At 51.6% G+C, this 19,852-nt stretch overlaps 1 protein-coding gene and 1 long non-coding RNA gene across 3 annotated transcripts; one reads left to right on the top strand and one right to left on the bottom strand.

Annotated features, from left to right (window-relative positions):
* Nucleotides 1-8,848: 8,848 nt before the first annotated feature.
* On the bottom strand, nucleotides 8,849-11,974 carry EPOP (elongin BC and polycomb repressive complex 2 associated protein). 2 transcript variants are annotated; one of them, XM_057402601.1, is made up of 2 exons: nucleotides 11,836-11,974; nucleotides 8,849-11,264 (listed from the first exon to the last, which is right to left on the bottom strand). In XM_057402601.1, the coding sequence occupies exon 2, from the start codon at nucleotides 11,022-11,024 to the stop codon at nucleotides 8,901-8,903; it is 2,124 nt and encodes a 707-aa protein (XP_057258584.1). In that variant the 5' UTR covers nucleotides 11,025-11,264; nucleotides 11,836-11,974; the 3' UTR covers nucleotides 8,849-8,900. The 2 variants fall into 2 exon arrangements, with proteins under 2 accessions (XP_057258584.1, XP_057258585.1); XM_057402602.1 differs by lacking the exon at nucleotides 11,836-11,974 and adding an exon at nucleotides 11,544-11,593.
* LOC130595672 (uncharacterized) lies at nucleotides 10,759-12,184 on the top strand. The gene is made up of 2 exons (XR_008971362.1): nucleotides 10,759-10,897; nucleotides 11,926-12,184. It is a non-coding gene; the product is annotated as an uncharacterized LOC130595672 (long non-coding RNA).
* Nucleotides 12,185-19,852: the final 7,668 nt, after the last annotated feature.

Below are 19,852 nucleotides of genomic sequence, written 5' to 3'. Positions count from 1 at the left end.
TGGGATCCTCATCCTGCATCACACCCCAGTGGGATCCTCATCCTGCATCACACCCCAATGGGATCCTCATCCTGCATCGCACCCGGATGGGATCCTCATCCTACATCACATCCTGATGGGATCCTCATCCTGCATCACACCCCAGTGGGATCCTCATCCTGCATCACACCCCAGTGGGATCCTCATCCTGCATCACACCCCAATGGGTTCCTCATACTGCATCACACTCCAATGGGATCCTCATCCTGCATCATACTCCAATGGGATCCTCATCCTGCATCACACCCCAATGGGATCTTCATCCTGCATCACACCCCAGTGGGATCCTCATCCTGCATCACACCCCAATGGGTTCCTCATACTGCATCACACTCCAATGGGATCCTCATCCTGCATCATACTCCAATGGGATCCTCATCCTGCATCACACTCCAATGGGATCTTCATCCTGCATCACACCCCAATTGGATCCTCATCCTGCATCGCACCCCAATGGGATCCTCATCCTGCATCGCACCCGGATGGGATCCTCATCCTACATCACATCCTGATGGGATCCTCATTCTGCATCGCACCTGGATGGGATCCTCATCCTGCATCACACCCCAATGGGATCCTCATCCTGCATCGCACCCCAATGGGATCCTCATCCTGCATTGCACCCCAATTGGATCCTCATTCTGCATCGCACCCCAATGGGATCCTCATCCTGCATCACATCCCGATGGGATCCTCATCCTGCATCGCACCCCAATGGATTCCTCATCCTGCACCACATCCCGATGGGATCCTCATCCTGCATCACACCCCAATGGGATCCTCATCCTGCATCACATCCCGATGGGATCCTCATCCTGCATCGCACCCCAATGGATTCCTCATCCTGCATCACATCCCGATGGGATCCCCATCCTGCAGTGCATGGATCTCCTCAGTCACCCTGTGGCAGGGGACAGGGACATGGCTTCTGTCCAGATGTGCCCAATGTCATCAAGAAAAACCATCACAAAGCAGAAGCACCAGGCTGGGGGAGTGTTCTGCATGGAAGGAAACACCCTCCAGCACAAGAGGGTCTTTGGCCCCCTTGGCTGGGCTTTGGCAGGCAATGGACAATAGGAAATAGGTTCTTGGTGAGGGTTTCTAGTTAATCTGGATGGAAACAGGGTCAGATGTGCTGCAGGAGCAGTCTCCTGTAGGAAATCAGGTTGCTAGAGGATGCGCATGGGCTGCAGTGGGACATCAGTGCTGTTTGCTTGCAGGCCTGTGCCTTCACCAGGCACCCTCCGAGGGCAGCAGAGCAGGGTGGGAGCACTGGAAACCCTCTCTCCTGCACAAAATGAACCACTAAATCCCATCCCCACCCTCACTGCAAGCATCGTCTGACCCCTCTGCTGCCGTTCCCCAGCGTACACCCCTATAGACCAGGGCATCACCCCAACCTGCGCCTTGTCCATGGGGAAAACACAGCCACATCCTTCCACTGCTGCAGTTGGGTTGGGTTTTTTTCCTTGAGAACCTTTATAAAGATCTCATTGTTGAAAGGAAAAATGGGATCTCCTTTCCTTTTCCCTTCCAGGGCAGCCCTAACCCCTCTCCCCTCGTACAAAAACACACAGGAAAGGGGTTTCTTTTCTGCTTGATTAGATTCAAAGGGATCTTTGTCTGGGGGTAGGTAGGGAAAAGCCCTCCCCCACCTCCCTTTTGACCCTCAGGACTCTGTCTGGTTTTGTTTTAAGCCAAGAGAGACGGAGCTACACCCCTGGGATGTTATAAATACATATAGCAGGAGGATGGGGGGGTGGCGTCACTCGGTTTGCCTGCACCACAGGGCTCCGTGACAGCATGTCAGTTACATATGTGCACACATGTACACATGTGCTCTGTGTGATGGCTGAGAACACCAGCACCCATACAACATAGGAACGCAGCTACATGTATTAGTACCTACCAAAGGTTTATTGTGCAGAAAACACACCAGACCCCCAAGAAAAACCTTTTTCCTGTCTGAATTTTTCTCACATTTAATAAAACATCAAGAAAATCGCTTTGGAAAACCACGTTCCTCCCCTTCTCTTCCCCTGAATTCATCTCAAGGGCTTTAAACATGGTAATACATGAAGAGGGGACAAATCCCCAGCACCCACAGCTCCCAGAAAACTCACCTTGGTTCAGGTTTTCCATCCTGGAAGCAGCTGCAGACACTCTGCATCCCTGCCCTCCCACCAGGCTATGGGTACAGCATCTCCTCCAGCCTCCCCAAGCTCCTACCACCCTTCAGGACACGAGGTGGTCCCACAGAGGAGTTGCTTGCTCCCAAAATCCAGCCCTCCATTCGCTTTTTGCCTTGGTTACCAACATCCGTGGGGCAAAGTGACCCCAGCAAATGAGACGCTGCAAATTGCATCAGAATAGTTGAAACTAAGAACACAAAACTCTAAATTTAACAGCAGCCTTTTGTGATTTCTCTCTTTTTCACCCCCCTCCCAAAGTCATCTCCAAAGAGGAATTAAAGGATCTCTTGAAAACAATCCCTCAGCTTTGACTTTTGCTGCAAGTCAAGGAGGGGGTTTTATCCCCTTTGAAACCATGGCCCTTGCTGGAGACCCAGAGCTGCTGGGGGAGGATGGAATTCAGAGCACATCCCGATGGATCATACCTTTTCTTTTTTAGGGTATGCCACTTGCACGCAGGATCCCAAGTTTCCTTCGCAACGTCTTCACTTATTGGGGTTTAGCTACTGTGATGAACGGTTAACTGCAAGCAGCCATCCGGGTGGGTGCGGGTATTTCCAGCTGATTAAAAGCCTGGATGAGGCTAAAACTATAGGAAAAAAGGGGGATTCAAGGTAAAACCCCTGAGTGTGTGGACATCGGAGTGCAGAGGGGCTGGATCCTCCTGGAAAGGGAGAGTGGATCTGGGGAATTGGGGTGAAATGAATCCTGACTCCACACACCCCCAGATCCCTTTGCCACAGCCCCATCCTGGCTCCGTGCTCTTTGCCACTGTGGAGGGTGCAAAGTGGACCACAGTGGGGATTCCTTGGCATTGACACCTCCAGCCCAGGATGGGATTGATGGAAAGGGGAAGAACCAGAACCCAGCCCCTGAACCCCCTTTATCTGACCACAACCTCCCAGCCTGGCGTTGAGGAGGGGGTGACCACAGTTGCCCATCTGGCCTCATTTAGGGTAATTCCTTTCAATGGCTAAAAGCATAAACTCCACCTCTTGAGCCCATAGATTTATATGGAACAGCTGAGGTGCTCTCACCCTCCCAGGAAGCTGAAGCAGCATTCTTTCTCTGTTTTTCTTTAATTCCCCCTTTTTTCTTTTTTAACCTTTTTTAACTACTTCATTTAATTTTATTTTAATTTTGTTTGTTTAATTTTTTTTTTCCTTGCCCTTTTTTTGAGCCCCAAGATTTTTCTTTAGGGATACAGCCGCAGCTCCTTTTTTTTTAGGGAGATACCAGAGTTCCAAAGAGCCCCATAACTCACAAGCAGCCCTTGCCCATTCTCTTCTATTGACTACATGTAAACACGGTAAATGAAAGGCCTTTAGTGACACTTAATCCCTCACCCCCTTCCCAACCTCAAACCCCCCCCACTCCAGGCCCCGGGAGGGGGTTAGGCTGCTTTTTGCTTCCCAGCTTGCTGCTTTACCAGCCCCTTCCCTGCGATCTAATTTATCATTAACACCCTGACACTAAACTAAATACATGCAGCTCAGCTCCCCCCACACCTTGCTGTGGGGCTCCAGATTTGCTCCTTCCCCCCCCCCTTCAGTTGGGGGATGAACCAGTCACAAATAGGAGATGGGATGGGGACCCCCCCCCCCAATCAGGTCCCTGCAGATAATTAACATCATTATTAAATTACCTTCTTTAAAAGCTAATAATAATAATAATAAGAGCAGGGTCATTTGGCTGTGATTAGAGCGGGGTCGTTGCCTCTTGCTCCGGTTGCTCCCAGGCTTTGCCTCTCCCAATAGTAAATTTTATTGCAATGGGATTCATTTTCATGTGGATTCCTTCCCTCCCTGCCAGAAAGGAGGAAAGGGAGAGGGAAAAAAAACTGTAAAGAGGTGCTTTGCAGATCGATATTGATGTGATTTGGGTGTCAGGGAGTTTCAAGGGGGTTTTACCTGCAGCACCGAGGGCATCAGATGGTTATTGTGGCCATCAAATAACACCTAATGAGGTCCTGACTGCGGGTGCGTTTTGTTGCTCTTCCCATTTTTCCTGGTTTAAAGAGAGAATCTCCCCGGCTGTGTAAACGCTTCGCAGGTTGGAATTTCAACTCGCATCCAACAGAATAGACTTTAAGGCCCTTTTCAACACGTTGCACTGATAAAAACCCCACTTCTAGTCCTTGGCTCGCTCGTTGTGATTTACTCTGGGGTTTGTGTTGGGGTCTGGCTCTACCAGTGCTGCTTCAAGGGGATCTTCCACTCCTTGGGCGTGTTTTCCTTTGGCAGGGATTTAAAACTCTATCTGGCGTGCTCCTGCCGTAAGGGGCACTACCTCCTGAGGCCCTCAAAACAGAAACACATGTTTGGGAGCAGCTCTGGCCTACGAATTAGAGGGGAAAAGCTATCGATTTTCCATTAAATGTCGAGGGAAAATGTTGCTTTCAGGCAAAATTTGTCCACGGAAACAGCCCCCCCCCCCCCCCCCCCAAGCAGCTGAGCACATGTGTGTGCAATCACATGTGATGGGCACGCGTGTGTTGCATGGCACAGATGTAGGGCATGGAGCTGTGTGGAGACAAGGATGCGGCCACAGACACGCAGGGACACGCTCGCACACGCAAAACCACGCCTGGGAGCAGGAGCCACGCGTCCATGTGGGATCCAGGACAAGGAAGGGTGCCACGACCACGGGTGGGGGCAATTGGAGGAGCGCATGTTGCAAACCACATGCTCCAGATGTGCACAGCCACAGCTGGCCGCGGACCAGCAGCACACGCTGCTGCCTCCACAGCACACAAGCACATGCATGCACACACCCACATTCAAACACACGTGTTCTGGGTGCACAAACACACACCCCCTTAAAGCAAGCGCTCCCCAAGAGCACCCACACCTTGCACACACATGGGTGCACACCAGCCCCACCCCACCCCACCCAAAAAAGAGCCGAATATCAGCCAGTTCTGTAAAAAAAAAAAAAACCAACAAAAAAAAGGTATTTATTTCTCAGCCTAGATTCCATATTGCACGCAGGAATTAACACTTTCATCGTCATATACTTACAACAACTTCAAATAAATAAAGGTACAGTAAATCTAAGCAGAAATCCCAATCCATGGCTGGAAAAGGCTCTTTTCCTCCCCTGGGTGGTTGTATTGAAACGCATGGTTTAGGGCAACGGCACCATCGGCCGCTGGATGGGCCCCCTCCCCACCCACAGCACCCCTCAAAAAGGGATGATCCTGGGGGGCAGAAGCATCCCTGGAGCCGGGGGGGGTCCATCAGAGAAGCACCCACGAAGTGAGGGACAGTTTTAAACCGAGAAGGGGGGGGAATATTGAATCCAGCAACGCAAAGAGAGAGCAAAGATCCCTGACCCCCCCCCCAGCCCGAAAAGAAACCCTCACAAACCGGGATTACAAAGCACCACAACCGTATCCAAGCTGAGACATTCTCTTTTCCTGAGTCTAAAGCTGCGTTTTTAAAAGCAGCACCCTTTCATAAAAGTTTTATTTTATTTAATGTATTTTTTTTTTTACAAGATACTTTCGGTTTTCTCCTCCCGACACAAACGTTTTTATGGGGGAAAAAAAAAAAAAGTAAAATCAAATAAAATCACAAAAATCGATATTTTTTCCCACTTCTTTTGCACCCGTTTGGAGATAAAACAACGCAGTAACCTCCTTAGAAAGGTGCCTTTATACCCTTTACGCTGTTCTGGCCGTGCGAGTTGATCTTTTAGCTCAAACCAGAACTAGTTTTGTATCGCCCGAACCTCGAGCTCACTGCGTCCCGCGGAGGAATTGCTTCTTCCACCCGTCTAGCGCTTGGTTTGTTCAGTTTTGATGCCAAAATGGGCAATTTCTGACAATAATTTCGGGGTTCCTTTCTTTTTCATTTTAATTTGGATTCTATCGACTTCCAATGCAAGGCCACCCCCCCCCCCTCCAGTTTCCTACTAGAGGATCGCTAGGAAGCTGGCTTTTTCTTTATTGAAACCTCTTAATTCCCTTTAAAACAAGTTTAAAACCAACCAGGGGGATTATAATTATGGTTAATATTAATAATTATTACTATTTGCTGGGAATGGGATGGTTCTGCTGCTTGAGGAGCCATTCAAAGGTGGGGGGGTGGCAAGTTTTGAGGTATTTTATATTGTTATTCACAGCCCTGCTACAGCCCCCTCCCTTCCCTCCCGCATTATATACAGATCCCTGCACCTACCCCCAGCTCGGCACATCAATACCTACGGCTTGATTCACGTCGTCCCCCCCCATATCGAGTATGAATTAATCGCCGTGGTTTCCGCACACCCACACAGCCATAGGCAAATATACACTGAGATAAATAGCCAGGGATCCGCACATGCGGAGGGACACCCCCCCCCCCCCCCGTCCATGCGCGCTTCCCGAGGTGTTTATATCCCTTAACAAAAAGAATTCCTGAGTTATTTGGCTGTTGCAGATGGAGCGGCGGAGTCTGGGGGTTGCTGCTTTTATACGTATATAAATATACATACGTTTATATGTATGTATATATGGATCAGCATTCATTCCCTGCACGGATCTCGGGGTTTCCTGCCTGCTTTCCGCGGGCGCGGAGCGCGGCCGCCGCTTTGTGCGCTCACGGCTCCCTCCCGCAATTGCGTTTAAATTCCATTTTATTTCATTTCCCATTTCTTTTTTTTTTTCTTAGAAAATACATTTTTAACCCGATCCGGATTTAGGGCAGTCACGGGCCGGGAGCGAGCGATCGTGCTCGGGGGTTAACAGGGCAAACGGGAGCGTTATCACCCCCCCCATCTCCATATCCCCTTCCTAAGTTGGGGGGTGCGGAGACACACGGGGTAAGCCCCCCCCCTCCCCGATTTGCCTTATTCATGGGTGCGAACTCCCCAGAATCGGCTTTTCTCCACATCCCCCCCCCCCAGGATTGGGGGTTTTGGGGTGATTTTTTTGGTGAGCATCCTCGGCGATAAAACCTGAATATCTGGGGGGGAGCCGAACCCCCTTTTTCAGCATGGGAGGAGGGGGGGGTAGGGGGGTGGAGATAAACCAAAACCTGCAGTTAACCAAAAAAAAAAAAGCCTCTAAAAACCCAAGTCAAACAAACATCGCTTTCAACAGCAATTCCCGTCTCCAAGAAAAACAGCGATTCACAGAGACAAAATACGCTTTGACCGCAAAAAATATCTTTTTCCTCACACCCCCCCCCCCCTTTTTTTTTTTACCCATTGATAGAATTAAACCAAAAAACAACCAAATCAAGCCGGGCCAGGCCCGATCGGGATCTTTCCTATTGAATCCTGCCACGATTCTCCTTGGCCTCCCCTTTCCTTTCCAGCAAAAGACATTGAGAAAAGGGAATTTTATCATTATTATTATTATTATTATTATTGTTAATTATAGTTTTCGGGGAGCCAATTTTTGGAGGGAAACAATAGAAATTCCCGAGCGGGCGTTAAGCGATTTTCGGCCGTGGGCTGCGAATATTTCCTGTTGCAAAGAACGGAGGGAAAAATAACCCACATCTCCCTCAATAAAATATAAAAGAAGGGAAAAAAGGGAACACACACCCCCACACACCAGCTTTGATTTCCCAAACCAGAGCGGACTTCAGAGAGCCCGTAGGGCTTTGATGCCAAAGCGGGGTGGAAATCACATCAGGAATAGTCAAAAGGGCCTGTTACAAAGCCACTGGTTCGCAAGGAAAGTTAAACTGGGATATGGTTTCCTCCGCCGAGGAGAGGCATTCCCCCCGCATTCCTCCCCGCATTCCGCTCCGGAGCTCGGCCGGGATCAAATTGTCCATCTGTCCCTTCCTGCCAATGCTCCGGATCCGATTTCTTGGAGGGGGGGGGGGGGAGGTTTTCCAAACGCTGCCCTCGGGCTACCGGGGCTGAAACCCTGTAAAACCTCCCTTTTCCTGCTCAGTTTTCATCCTTAATTTTCCTTTCTTTTCTCTAACATAGGCGCAGCAGTTTCAAATCACTTCCTCCCCAAGAATCCTGCTTTAACAAACTGAATTTCCTGCTCTATTCCTTTTTTTTTCCTCCCTTCCCGTCTCTCAAACAGACAGAAATCATCATCGCCCCGCTGTAACGCCGTGATTTGGAATCGCTGCTCCCGATTTCCCGGGACTATCCCAAGCGGACGCGGGTGCCTGTGCTCGGGGGCACCGTTATTGCCCTCAGTTTGTCATTATTAATAGTTTAATCCGCTGCATTTTTTTTGCAGGAAAAGGGAGAAATTGGATCTTTTCTCTCCCGGGTTTAACCGGGCGGCCCCTTCCTCCGCTCTCAGCTCCGCGGTTCATCCCAAATCCCTTCTCCGGGAATACCTCCCCCCTCACCCCAGAGAGGATGGAGAAGGGAGGTGCGGGGGGTGTGTGTATCGCCACCCCGGGGGTTTTAGCTTCATCCTTAAAGGAAACCAACACCGGACCCCGGCACTTACACGGCCACAAAAACATCTCATCTCCCATACAACCAGAGCGGGGCCCCCCGAAACGCTCTCGCACCCTGCTGCCCCTTCCCCCGGTTCCTGAGGCAGCCCCCCCAGGCCGGGACCCCGCTCCTGAGGCTCGGTGGGACGAGGGGGCCGCTCGCAAACACCCCCCAGCCCCGGACCCCGTCCCCGGGTCGTTCCCCCCCCCCCCCCTCACCGCTTTCATCTCTTGCCCGTTAACCTTTCCTCCGGGCCGGGCGCTGTCCTTAGAGATCCTCCAAGCTACAGCCCCGGAACTTGAGGCTGGGGGGCACGGGAATGGCGCTGCCCCCCAAGTGCCAGCTCCACAGCGGGTGAGTTTTGGAGAGAGCCCAAGAGTTTTTGCCCCCCAGGGAAGAGGCAGGACACAAGTCCCCATCTTCCCCCACGACCAAGGAGGGAATACAAGGGAAGTTGCCCATGAGGCTGAAGGAATTCCGAGGCGGGGCCGGCCCGGCGTTGCCGAGGCGTTTGCAAGGAGCGTTTCCCTTCCTGGAGTTCCTCCGCGGAGCCTTCCGTGCCCCCCCCTTGGCGGAGCCCCGTTGCCTTTCCCCGCCGGTGCCGCGGGCAGGGCGGCTGCGTTTGCCGCTCCCCTCCGCTCCGCTGCCCCTCGCAGCCCGGTTCCCCGGGGCGCCGGGGCTCCCGGGCCGTTTGCAGCCGGTGGGGGGGAGCTCTGCAGCTCTGCCGGGCTCCGGCCTCCCGCCCTGCCGCAAACTTTTCCCGTCCAGGTTGAAGCCTTTGGCGTAACACCACAGCTTGGACTGCCGGATCAGCCGGTCGAAGTGCTCCCGACGGGGCTCCCCCCCATCCCCGGGGGGCACCGGGCCGGGCCCCCCCGCCAGCTCCGGTACGGAGGCCGGGGCCGGCTCCGGGGCAGGCTCTTGCCCGGGTAAAGCTCCGCTTGGCCGCTCCGCCTGCTCACCGGGGCCTAACGAGGCTCCATTGTTCGAGGCATCTTTGTGCAAATCCTCCCCTTTGGCGCAGGGCTCCGCATCCCCAAAGCCTCCCTCCTTTTGTTGCGGATCCCCCCCAGGGGTGCTGCTCGGGGAGGGAGGGGGGGAGGAGGAGGAGGAGATGGAAGAGAAGGAGGAGGAGGAAGGGGAGGCCTCCCGCTTTGCGTACAGCTCCGGCTGGGCCCCCGAGCCCAGGGCTGGAGCCGGGCTTAAACTTTCCAAAGTTGATGCTCGCAAAGTCCTGGCCCAGAGCTGCTGCGAGAGGAAGAGGAGGCTGGGGTCAGGCCGCAGGGCTTTGCCCGCTCCGGGGAGAGGGGGCTCCACGGGGCGCTCCTCACCCAGGGGCTCCCGGGGGGGCTGCGGTGGGAAGCGCGGCAGAGCCGCCTGCCTGTACCGGGTGCTCTGCACCGAGTCCCCGCTGCACAGCGAGCTGCTCTCCGACTCCGAGGAGCTGCCTTCCTCGCTGCTGCACGAGCTGTCCCCTTCCTCCTCCTCTTCTTCCTCCTCCTCCTCTTCCGACGAGTCGCTGGAGGTGGCGGGGCTGGACCCGCCGAAGTCCAGGCTGGAATCTGAGTCGCTGGAGTAACCGGCGGAGGTTCCCTGCCGCTTGGAACCGGGGAAAGCGGCGGAACGGCCTTTCCCGGGGGCTGCGGGACCCCCACCAGCCGGGAAGAGCAGCTCTGCGCAGCAGGGCCCCCGTTTGCGCGGGGCGGGGGGCGCAGGAGGGGGCGCAGAGGTAGGGGGGAGCCGAGCCAGGGCTCGGGGGCAGCTGGGCAGGACCCCGGCAAAGAGCCCCCCGGCCCGGCCGGCCAGCCCGCAGCTCCGCCGGCCCCGGGGGGGCTCCTCGCCGGCGGGGAGGGTCCGGTGGAAGGGCTGCGGCAACAGCGGGGCCGGGGCCGAAAGGGCGCAGCAGCCCCCGGCTCTGCAGGGCGGCAGCAGCGGGGGCCGGGGGCAGGGGAAGAGCCCCCCCGGGGCCGGCAGCAGCAGCTGCTCCCTCCTCTTGCTCTTCCTTTTCCTCTTCCTCCTCCGCGGGCCGAGGCTCTTGCAGGAGGTGCAGAGAGCCTCCAGGTCCGCCTTGGAGATGAGCGAGCATTTCACGGCGCGGGTGGGCACGGAGTTGATGGCTTTGAGGGTCCGGAGCTCCTTGAGATCGCAGCGGCGGCTCTTGATCTTTAAGGTTTCCATCTTCTTGCTGATGGTGGTCCTGGGGATATCCTTAAACAGGTCGCTGAGGACCTGGGCCAAAGCAAACATCTGGGTGCCATTGATCTGTAAGTATCCCAAGTTTATCCCTTCGATTTCTTGATAGCCGGCATGAAAATCCCCCGGCCTGGCTTCCCCATTGTAATCCATGGTGGCTGGAACAATTCCGAAGGTCCCTTCGCAGGTCAGGAACATTTTGCAAGGAGCATTTACTTTGTCTCTTTCAAAGGGGGCATTGAAAATAAGGACATATTTGTTTCCACTCCCTGATCACACACATCCCTACCCCTCGCAGAGGTGGGGGGCGAGGGGGGTGGTGGGAATAAAAACCAAAGCAGTCGATCTCCCTTTCAAACGCTCCAGTCAATGGGTTGCAACATCTTCCGAACACCCAGTTCCTCCGCCTGCACCGGGGCTCGACTCCTCGTCTTCCCCCTCCCCAGCCAAAAACAAAAAAAGGAAGAAAAAGAAAGAAAGAAGTCAAACATTTTGTGTGTGTCCCCATATCCCTCCCGGCCGGCTCCCACCCGCGGCCGCGCTCCCCAGATTGAAATAATTGGGGAAGGGGGGGGGGGGAAAGAATCAACAAGCGCAGCCCCCCCTGCGCTGTGTAACCCCCTTGAGGTGCTTAAGCAAACAAAGCTCCCGATGGGGGGGGGGGGGAGAGGAATATGGAGGCGGGGGGGGAGCCCCGGGGCTCTGCGCGGTTCCCACCTTCCCCGCGCTCCGCACTCGCGGCCCCGCCGCCGGTACCGTATATTCTAAGGGAACACCCCGCCGGGCCGGCCCCGCCACCCGCCACCCGATTGGGCGTTCCGGGCCCGTGATGTCATAAACCCCAACATTTCACACGCACACACACACACCCCCGCGCAAAACCTGCGCAAACCCCGCGCAGCCCCGCTCCCGGCCGTGCCCGCCGATCCCGACCCCGCGCACACAATGGAAGCCACCTCCTTGGCTGCTTCCCCCCCCCCTTTTAAAATATGTATATATTAAAATTTACTCTTTCCGCTGTATTTCGAGGTGACGGCTGCGCGGGCGCCTCCGCTTTGTTTCCGCGGTTTAGCTGGGGTGGGTTTTTTTTTCCACGTAGGGTTTTACGAGCCGTTGCTGCGCCTTCCCAAATCTGCCCCGATTCCTCTGGGATGGGTGTGTGTACGTATAGATTTAATAAAGCGTAAAAGATCCGGCTCTAAGCGAGTTGTTCGCAACGATTGACTCCGCAACAATTCATCCTTCAACCTTCAATGCTTATTAATTGCCCATTACTGTATTTATTAGCTGGCATGAGCGGGGTGTCCACAACAACATCGGTAGCATGTGCGAATAGAAGCAACGCGAAGATATTTATATTCCTTTTTACTCACACACGTTCTTTATTCACTCCGTATCTTTTTTTCTTCCAAACTATTTCCTTAAAAAAAAAAAAGAAAATTAAGGAAAATTATTATTATTAATAACAATAAAAATCCTTTTGCATGGATTTGCGCTGCTTAACTTTATTTCAAACTTTTAAGCCCCAAGATTTCGATTCCTTCGGTGGCTGCTTCCTCGCTCCCGCCCTTCCAAACCAGCCGCTGTTTTCCCAAAAGCAGAGCTGCGGATTCCCTTCTCCAAAGTTGGGGGGGGGGGGAAATGGGGAAAAAGCCACCCCCCCCTCCTTCCCTTTCCCCTCCTTTCGCCCTCACCCGGCCCGGAGCTCCATTGTCCCGGCCCCTCGATTTCTTTCTAAACCTGGAGCTCCTTGAGCGCAGGGAGCGGAGCGGCGGAGGCCGGGCCGAGGGGTTTCAGTCGCTGCTCAGGGGGCTAATTTTGGGGAAACAGTTACCTCGGAAACCTCTCGGGGGGGAGGGAAGGGAAGGGGAAGCTCCGCCGTGCACGCTGCGCTCTTCCTCGCAAAGCCTCCTCTGCCTCCCCCATGAGAAGTCGCTTCCAGCCCTCCTCCGCCTTCTCTTTCTTGCGGTTCGGATGGCAAAAATCGGGGTAATTTGATAATAATAATTTGTTAAACTCGAGGTACAAATCAACCGCAAACGATCCCGATTTAGAAACAATCCCGGAGGAGGAGGAGGAGGAGGAGGAAGCGCATTCCTGAGTATGCCTGTAAAAAAAAATATTCAAACTCGCTCCACCATCGCCTTTAATTCAGAGCCGAGATCACCTGATTTGCTTTTACCTTGGATGGGAGGAGAACCCCCGACGCCAACGTGGGTGCTGCTTGGGGTGGGGGGGGAAATCACTGCCAGGGCTCCCTCCTCCCCAACACCCATGGGTGCACCTCCCCTCAAATGCTTGGCCTTGCTGCTGAAAGAGAATCCCCCTTTTTATTTCCTTGCGTTAAAACCCACCACATTTCACCCCCGTTTTCCACAAGCGAGAGTTTCCTGTGAGTAAAGGTCTCCCGGCCAACACAAACACCAAATTCCTCTTTGTTTGGGCAGAGGGGAGGGGGAAAAACTTTGCTCTGGACGGAAAGTGGCCGGTTAGGGGATTCTGCAGCTCCTGCGAGGGACCACAGAAAGTCCTGCCTGGAGCTTCCCTTCGCAAATATAGGGAAGATCCTGGGTATTTTTCTTTCCACATAAAGCCAGAGCCATTTTACCTATAGGCTGAGCTTTGCTCCGTGCCAGACTGGAGGAGGGGAGCAAGGGGCCGGACCTGGCCTGGAATATCCCCAGCCGATGGGGCTGATGCAGTTCAGGGATTGGGAAAGGGGCAGCTGGTGGAGAAAATGCAAACCCCAGCAGCACAAGAAACTCTTCTGATCACTTGTAGGGCTTTGGGGGGGGGGGGACTGGAGCCCCTCAAGTGCCGACTGGGAAACAGGGCTTGGAGGCCACATGCAGGCGAGTGTATGGATACGTCATTTCCCAGGAAAGTGCCAGCAATAGGAGCATAAATCGGCAATATTTTGGCTATGGATGAAGTTCAGCGGAGGGGGTGTGTGCCTTGATGTCTCTATATGGCCCCAGACAGCCTGACATGGGCCTAGAGATACTTTACGAACCCGTGTACGTATATATATACCCATATATCTATATATATATGCACCCATATATATACATGGGGAGGGTACTCGCAGCCAGGGTGGTGGTTCAGAAGCAAATGTATGTTGGCCACACCAGCAGCCCGCTGTGTTTCTGCTGTCCCTGTTATGTCCCCTGTTGCCCACACCACAGACCCCCCTTTGCATGGGGCTGGGGACAATGTCCCTTCTCCAGCCACTCCATGCGTGTATGGATAAATGAGCTGCTCCGTCTGCGGTGCACAGGGGCTTTTATACCTCTCATGTCTGTCATTAGGGTGGCTGCAGGCCTGGTGTGGCAATGGCCATGGAACAGGCTGCTCCACGGGTCCCACATGTGGGCTGGGGGCTGTGTTGGGGGAGAATGGGACTGCTCTGAGCCTCGGTGGTCCTGTTCTGGGAATGGGCACAGCCAGGAGAGCCGGCAGCATCCGGATCTGTGCATCTGTTCATCATCTGTGCATCTATACATCTATGTGTCTGTGTATCTGTAGATCTATACACCTGTGTATCTGTACATCTGTAAATCTGTGTATCTGTGATTTGAGTATCTGTACACTTGTATATCCATGTACCTGTTTATCTATTTGTGTATCTGCATATCTATATATACGTATCTGTGTATCTGTATATCTGTATGTCTGTGTATTTTTATAACTGTGTATCTGTGTATTTTAATACTTATATATCTATGTATTTGTGTATCTGTGTATTTGTCTATTTGTGTATTTTTATATATGTGAATCTTTATGTATCTGCATATCTGTACATTTGTATAACTGAGTATCTGTGTATTTGTATACCTATATATCTGTGTATTTGTATATCTGTGGTTCTATCCATCATCTATCTATCTATCTATCTATCTATCTATCTATCTATCTATCTATCTATCTATTACCTATCTATGTATCTGTGTATGTGTGTATGTGTGTATCTATTTGCCCCTCAGCCCAGCTACTCCTTCCAAGGGCACAGAGGGGATTCCAACCCCCCACAAGTGAGAGGACAAGAACCACGGGGGGAATCCCCATGGGAATCTTCACCCATGAGGCACCCCCAGGAGATTCCTCCCTCATACCTGTCCGGGCTGGTTGTTTCTGCAGGAAGCAATAGAAGTCAGCAGGGTGGAGCTTCCCATGGGGTTTCCACGTTGGTTTCTGGGTGCCTTGTTCTGTTTGACGTGGTGCAAGGACTTCAGTGCTTGGGGAGGGAAAAACCACCCCCAGAACGCCCCATAGGTTTGGGCTGAGCTATTTGGAGGCAGCTTTTGGGGCCAGGGTCCCCTGTGTGGGCTGTGCTGGGTGTACATGGAGGGGGGTTGCTCTGACAGCCCAAATCCCAGGGGCAGCTCTCCAGGTCCAACATCCCTGGCAGGGAGCAAGTGAGGGGGATCCTGTTGGAAAAGCAGGTTCCAGCAGGAAAAGAGGGGAGATGCTGCTGGTGAATGCTGGGGTGAGGACAGAGAGTGGGCAGGGAATGGGCAGGCAGGGATTCGCAGCAGCGCTTTGGGAGGATACATCAGATTTCCCATGAACAAAAGCGATCAGAAGTGAGTATTGCCCAAAATCCCCCCAAATGAGGTGGCCAAAATGATGCCGAGACCCTTCCATGCACAGATCCCTAAAGCAAGGAGCAGAGTAGACCCCATTCAGGAAACGCTCCCAAGCAGCAATTCCCACCTAGAAACCTTTATGGAGAGGCTGCAATTCCCCACTTTCCTCCTGTTACAGAGCCAGGATGGGTCCAGTGCTCCCACTGGCATGGAAAAGCCAGAGCTGAGGGGTGTTTTCAAGGGAAAACATAGAAATCCTGATCTTTTTCCCTTTAGTTTCAAGCACTTGATAACAGACCTGCAGGCAGCCCAGCACCAGGCACCAGTTACAACCCCGAATACTTGGCTCTGAGGCCGTTCCTCCTGACAGGCACTTAAACTGTCCAGCATGAAAATATTCCTACAAATCACTCGGTGCACTGGATTTTTACACGTCCCAGGGACATTTTCCAGGCTGCTGGAAGGAGCTGGAGAAGCAGATCCAAACCCCACCACCCCAGCCTGCAGGATGGAGCCAGGGGGGGGAAATAAGCCCTCCTTCATCTTGGGCTGGTGGGTGCCTTTGTGATGCTCGCCCTGCTTCGGGACCCACCTTCCTGCTGCCAGCAGCCCGGGACTGCTAAAATGCTCTCAGAGGCGCTCAAAGGCAGAGAAAGTACCTTTCATTTACACAGGATGGGTTATATTCAGGTTTTCTTCCTTGTTTTTCAAGGTATCTTTCTTATTTGTCAAGATTTTGCTCTTATTCAATATTCCTCTCTTATTTGTCCATATTTCCCTCTAATTCCTCAAGACGTCGCCCTTATTTTTCAAGATTTCTCTCATATTCCACGATTTCTTCCTTATTTTTCAAGATTTTTGTCATTTCCTAAGATTTCCTTCTAATTTTCATGATTTCTCTCTTATCTTTCAGAATTCAGCTCATTTTCAAAGATTTCTTCCTTATTTCTTGCTTTTTCTCTCTTATTTTTCAAGCTCTCTCTCATTTTTCAGGTTTTATTTCTTATTCCTCAAGTTTTCGCTCTTATTTTTTCAATATTTCTTCTTTATTTTTCACAGTGTCTCTTACATTTTTCAGGGTTTCTTATTTTTAAAGATTTCTTTCTTATTTGCCAGCATTTCTCTCTTGTATTTCAAGCTTTCTTTCCTCTTTCCCAGAGTTTCTTATTCTTCAACATTTCTCCCTTATTTTTCCAAGTTCCTCTCTTATTTTCCCAATATTTCTTATTTCCCAATATTTCTTTCTTATTTGCCAAGATTTCTCTCTTATTTCTCAAGATTCCGCTTTCATTTTCCATGGTTTCCTCCTCGCTTCTCCATCCCCACTTTGTGCATAACACTCGGTGCAACCCCTGAAAAACCCCCTCTCTGCTCTCAATCTAAACTCCAAGCACATTGAATCGCCAATAAACAGGATTTAAATAAATCCCACTGCTCCTAAATGAATATTTGGATCTATGGACTCATTAATTCTCCTACTGAGAGGAGGAAAACCAGGGGCTGAGGACACAGCAGCGAGCGGAGCTCTGCAGGGCCGGGTTGGCATCGTTTGCAGTGGGATGCACTGATATTAGTAGATATTTGATTCTTTTCAGATTCCTTTTTCTTTAGGTGCTCCCCCCCCACATCACCACCCCCGGTGCAAACAAAAGCAGCATTTAGTGACAATTTATAAAGAGGCAAATCCCCCTCCTCTCCCTTTTGTTTCAAAATACAAAGACAGAAAAGTGGGGTTAGTTTGAAAATAGGCTCAGGCAGGGGCCAGCCCCGCTGCCGGTCCCTTCTCCCACCGAAACAACGCAGGTTTGGGAGGAAAATAACACAAAAAAAGGGAATAAACCCCATTGAAACGTGTGCGATCTGATGTAAAATGTGGGGTTAAAACCCCAGAGAGGCCTCAGAAGCTTGCACCTGACCAAATGGCGTTGCTTAGACCATATATAAAACACTTCGAGCCTTGCTTGGGATAAAACTGAGAGGTTTGGAAAAAAATGGGGATAAACCTGAGTGATTTAAGGCAAAGGCAAGGCAGGTTCTAGGAGGAGATCCTGAAAGGATGGAGAAACGAGCAGTTGTTTGCTTCGGAGCTTCTTTCCCTGTTGTGGGCTGAGGTTCCCAGCTTAGGGAATTTCCTTCCACCGCCTTCAGCATCCCAAGGTCTCCGCGTTCAACTTTCCGCTTTATTTCTATCTTTCTTCCTAAAGAGCCTTTCACCATCCTCTGACAAAGAAACCACATTCTTCCCGGGAGCAGCTGAAGGAAATTATACAGTAATAAACACTGCCGACGGGGAGGAAAAATAAAGGTTGGTTTGTTTTCCTAAGCAAACGCAGCGAAATACTTCCAAGAGGGATTCTCCTCCTGGAGGAATCCCTGCGGAAAGGCTTGGGGGAGCCTCCTGCTAACGCCAGTGACCTGGAGGGATGCGACGGGAGGCTGGGAAGGGCGAACCTCCATTTCCTGATGTCTCCAACGAGCCTGGTTTATCCCTGCTTATTTAAAGGCTGATTTTTTTTTCCCCCGGCCACTGAGAGAAGTGTTTGTCTTTAAAACAACCCCCGGGAAAAAACACAAGGCACTTGGGAGAAGGAGGAAAAATGAGGTTGGAGATGGGAGATTTCATGCCTCAACCTTAAAGCCAGCTGAGAATTTGCATTATTCTTCTGTCGCCTTTTGATGTTTCCCATATTACGTCGGGATTCGGTTGTTTTCCCCTCTTCTTGCTTCAGCCAGGCTCGTCCTCCCTTTAAACCACGGCTGATGAAACACGGCGCAGATTTGTTAGTGATAAACCCGAAACATCTCCTCTTTCACAAGTCTGATCTGAAGAAATCTTCACCGGGGGCTTGGTTTCTTTTCCCCCTTTAGCCCAGCTGAACAGTCTCTGCTTAGGTCCAAGCCATTGATGCACTGAAGCAGGATTCTGCTCACTAGTTCAGCTTAGAACTAAAAGAATGCTGGAAAACATTTCTGTGGCTAAGATAAGCTCAAATCAAAACCCTTCCTTGCCATTCACTGAGTGCTGGTATCAGAAATGAAAGGCAACGCAAGAAAGCCACAATCTTGCAGGCTTTGTAAGACAGAGAATGGGCTCGATATCTCCTTTTCCCTCGAGGAGGAGTTTATGTTCTTTGGGCAACATTTACCAATTCGTATTTAAATCGCACTCGCACCTACAAACTCTTATTCCTTCACTTGAAAGTGTGCGATTTAAAGCAGTTCGGGTTTAAAACAACAGATAAAACACCCTCAGAGTTTTATTTCAACTGGCTAAAGTTTCATGTTGGCAAACTTTAAAAGGCAAAAAAACAAAAAAAAACCCACAACCTTTTTGGGGGTGTTTTTGTTATTTTTAAATTACTTTTATTATTTTTTTTTTTTACCTTTTACAAAGTATTTCTCCTGCCTGTTATTGATTGACAAGTTTATTATTATTATGAATGGATTCTCCCATTTCCCAGTCCTCTTCAAGGCCTGATGTGGATTGAGAGCCTGACCAGTTGCTTATTGACCCATGATGGCGATACAATGACCCCGCTGCCCCCAGCCTGACCCTGGGACCCCCAAGGACCCAGCCCAGCAGCCCAGGGCTCAGATATGCAAAGTCGGAGCTTTATGAGCTTTGGGGAGGGGAAAGGGGGAGGTTGCAAAGTGGGCGAGGGTTTCATTAACAGAAATGTGTTTATGGTAAATAAAAAAGGCAAAGGGGCTGTTTCAAGGAGCGCGTCCTAAAGGGATGCAGCTCCCTCTGGATGGGGAGCGTTGGAAGCCTTTTTATCCCAGCACACGCCTAATTGGTGGCAATAAAAGCCGAGTTTCCTCGCTGCCTGGGTGATATTCCCCAAGTGTTGCTCCGCTTGGAAAAGTTGCTGGATTTGTTCCAGTTTGAAGCAGCAACCTCCTTTGAGGGAGGAAAACAGGGATCAGGAGCTTGGAGCATCCGCCTGTGTGGCATGGGAAGCATCCCCCCTTCTTGTGCTTCTCCTGCTATGAGAAGAAGAGAGGCCTTGGTGAATGTCACCAGCAGGGATGAGTGAAACGGAGAAGGTTAGAGTGGATATCGACGTTAATATCCACCCATTGCCTTTCTACCCACTGAGTGGGGAAATGAAGGGGAAAAAACATCTCCTCCCAGCCCCAAAACGTGGTTCCGCCACTCTGTTACTCTACAGGGCTTGCAAATAACCCTTTGTGAGGGGTGAGAGGTAGTATGTGGCCCCCAAAGTGTGTGTTTTGTGAAGCAGCCCTTCATTGCAGAGGGCAAGGGGATCCGTTCCCCACCCTCCCTCCCTCGTTTAATGGAGATACAGTTGTTTAAATGATTTCCCTCTTCCCAAAACAAATGCAGGAGAAAGAGAGCTCATTTTTTATCCTAATTGATGGATCGTTGAAGACAACCCTTTGAAGACAAGGGCTGTCAGCAGTGGGAGATACCCAGAG

Source organism: Pezoporus wallicus, unplaced genomic scaffold (genome assembly GCF_028554395.1).
Source record: "Pezoporus wallicus isolate ANWC-B61680 ecotype Strahan unplaced genomic scaffold, APGP_CSIRO_Pwel_v1 contig_13748, whole genome shotgun sequence".
Taxonomy (NCBI): Eukaryota; Metazoa; Chordata; class Aves; order Psittaciformes; family Psittacidae; genus Pezoporus; species Pezoporus wallicus.
This window is presented reverse-complemented; position numbering and strand designations above follow the sequence as displayed.

Bases quoted from the DNA above. Each gene is read 5' to 3' on its own strand.
- EPOP (XM_057402601.1), bottom strand. From the start codon at position 11,024: ATGTTCCTGACCTGCGAAGGGACCTTCGGAATTGTTCCAGCCACCATG.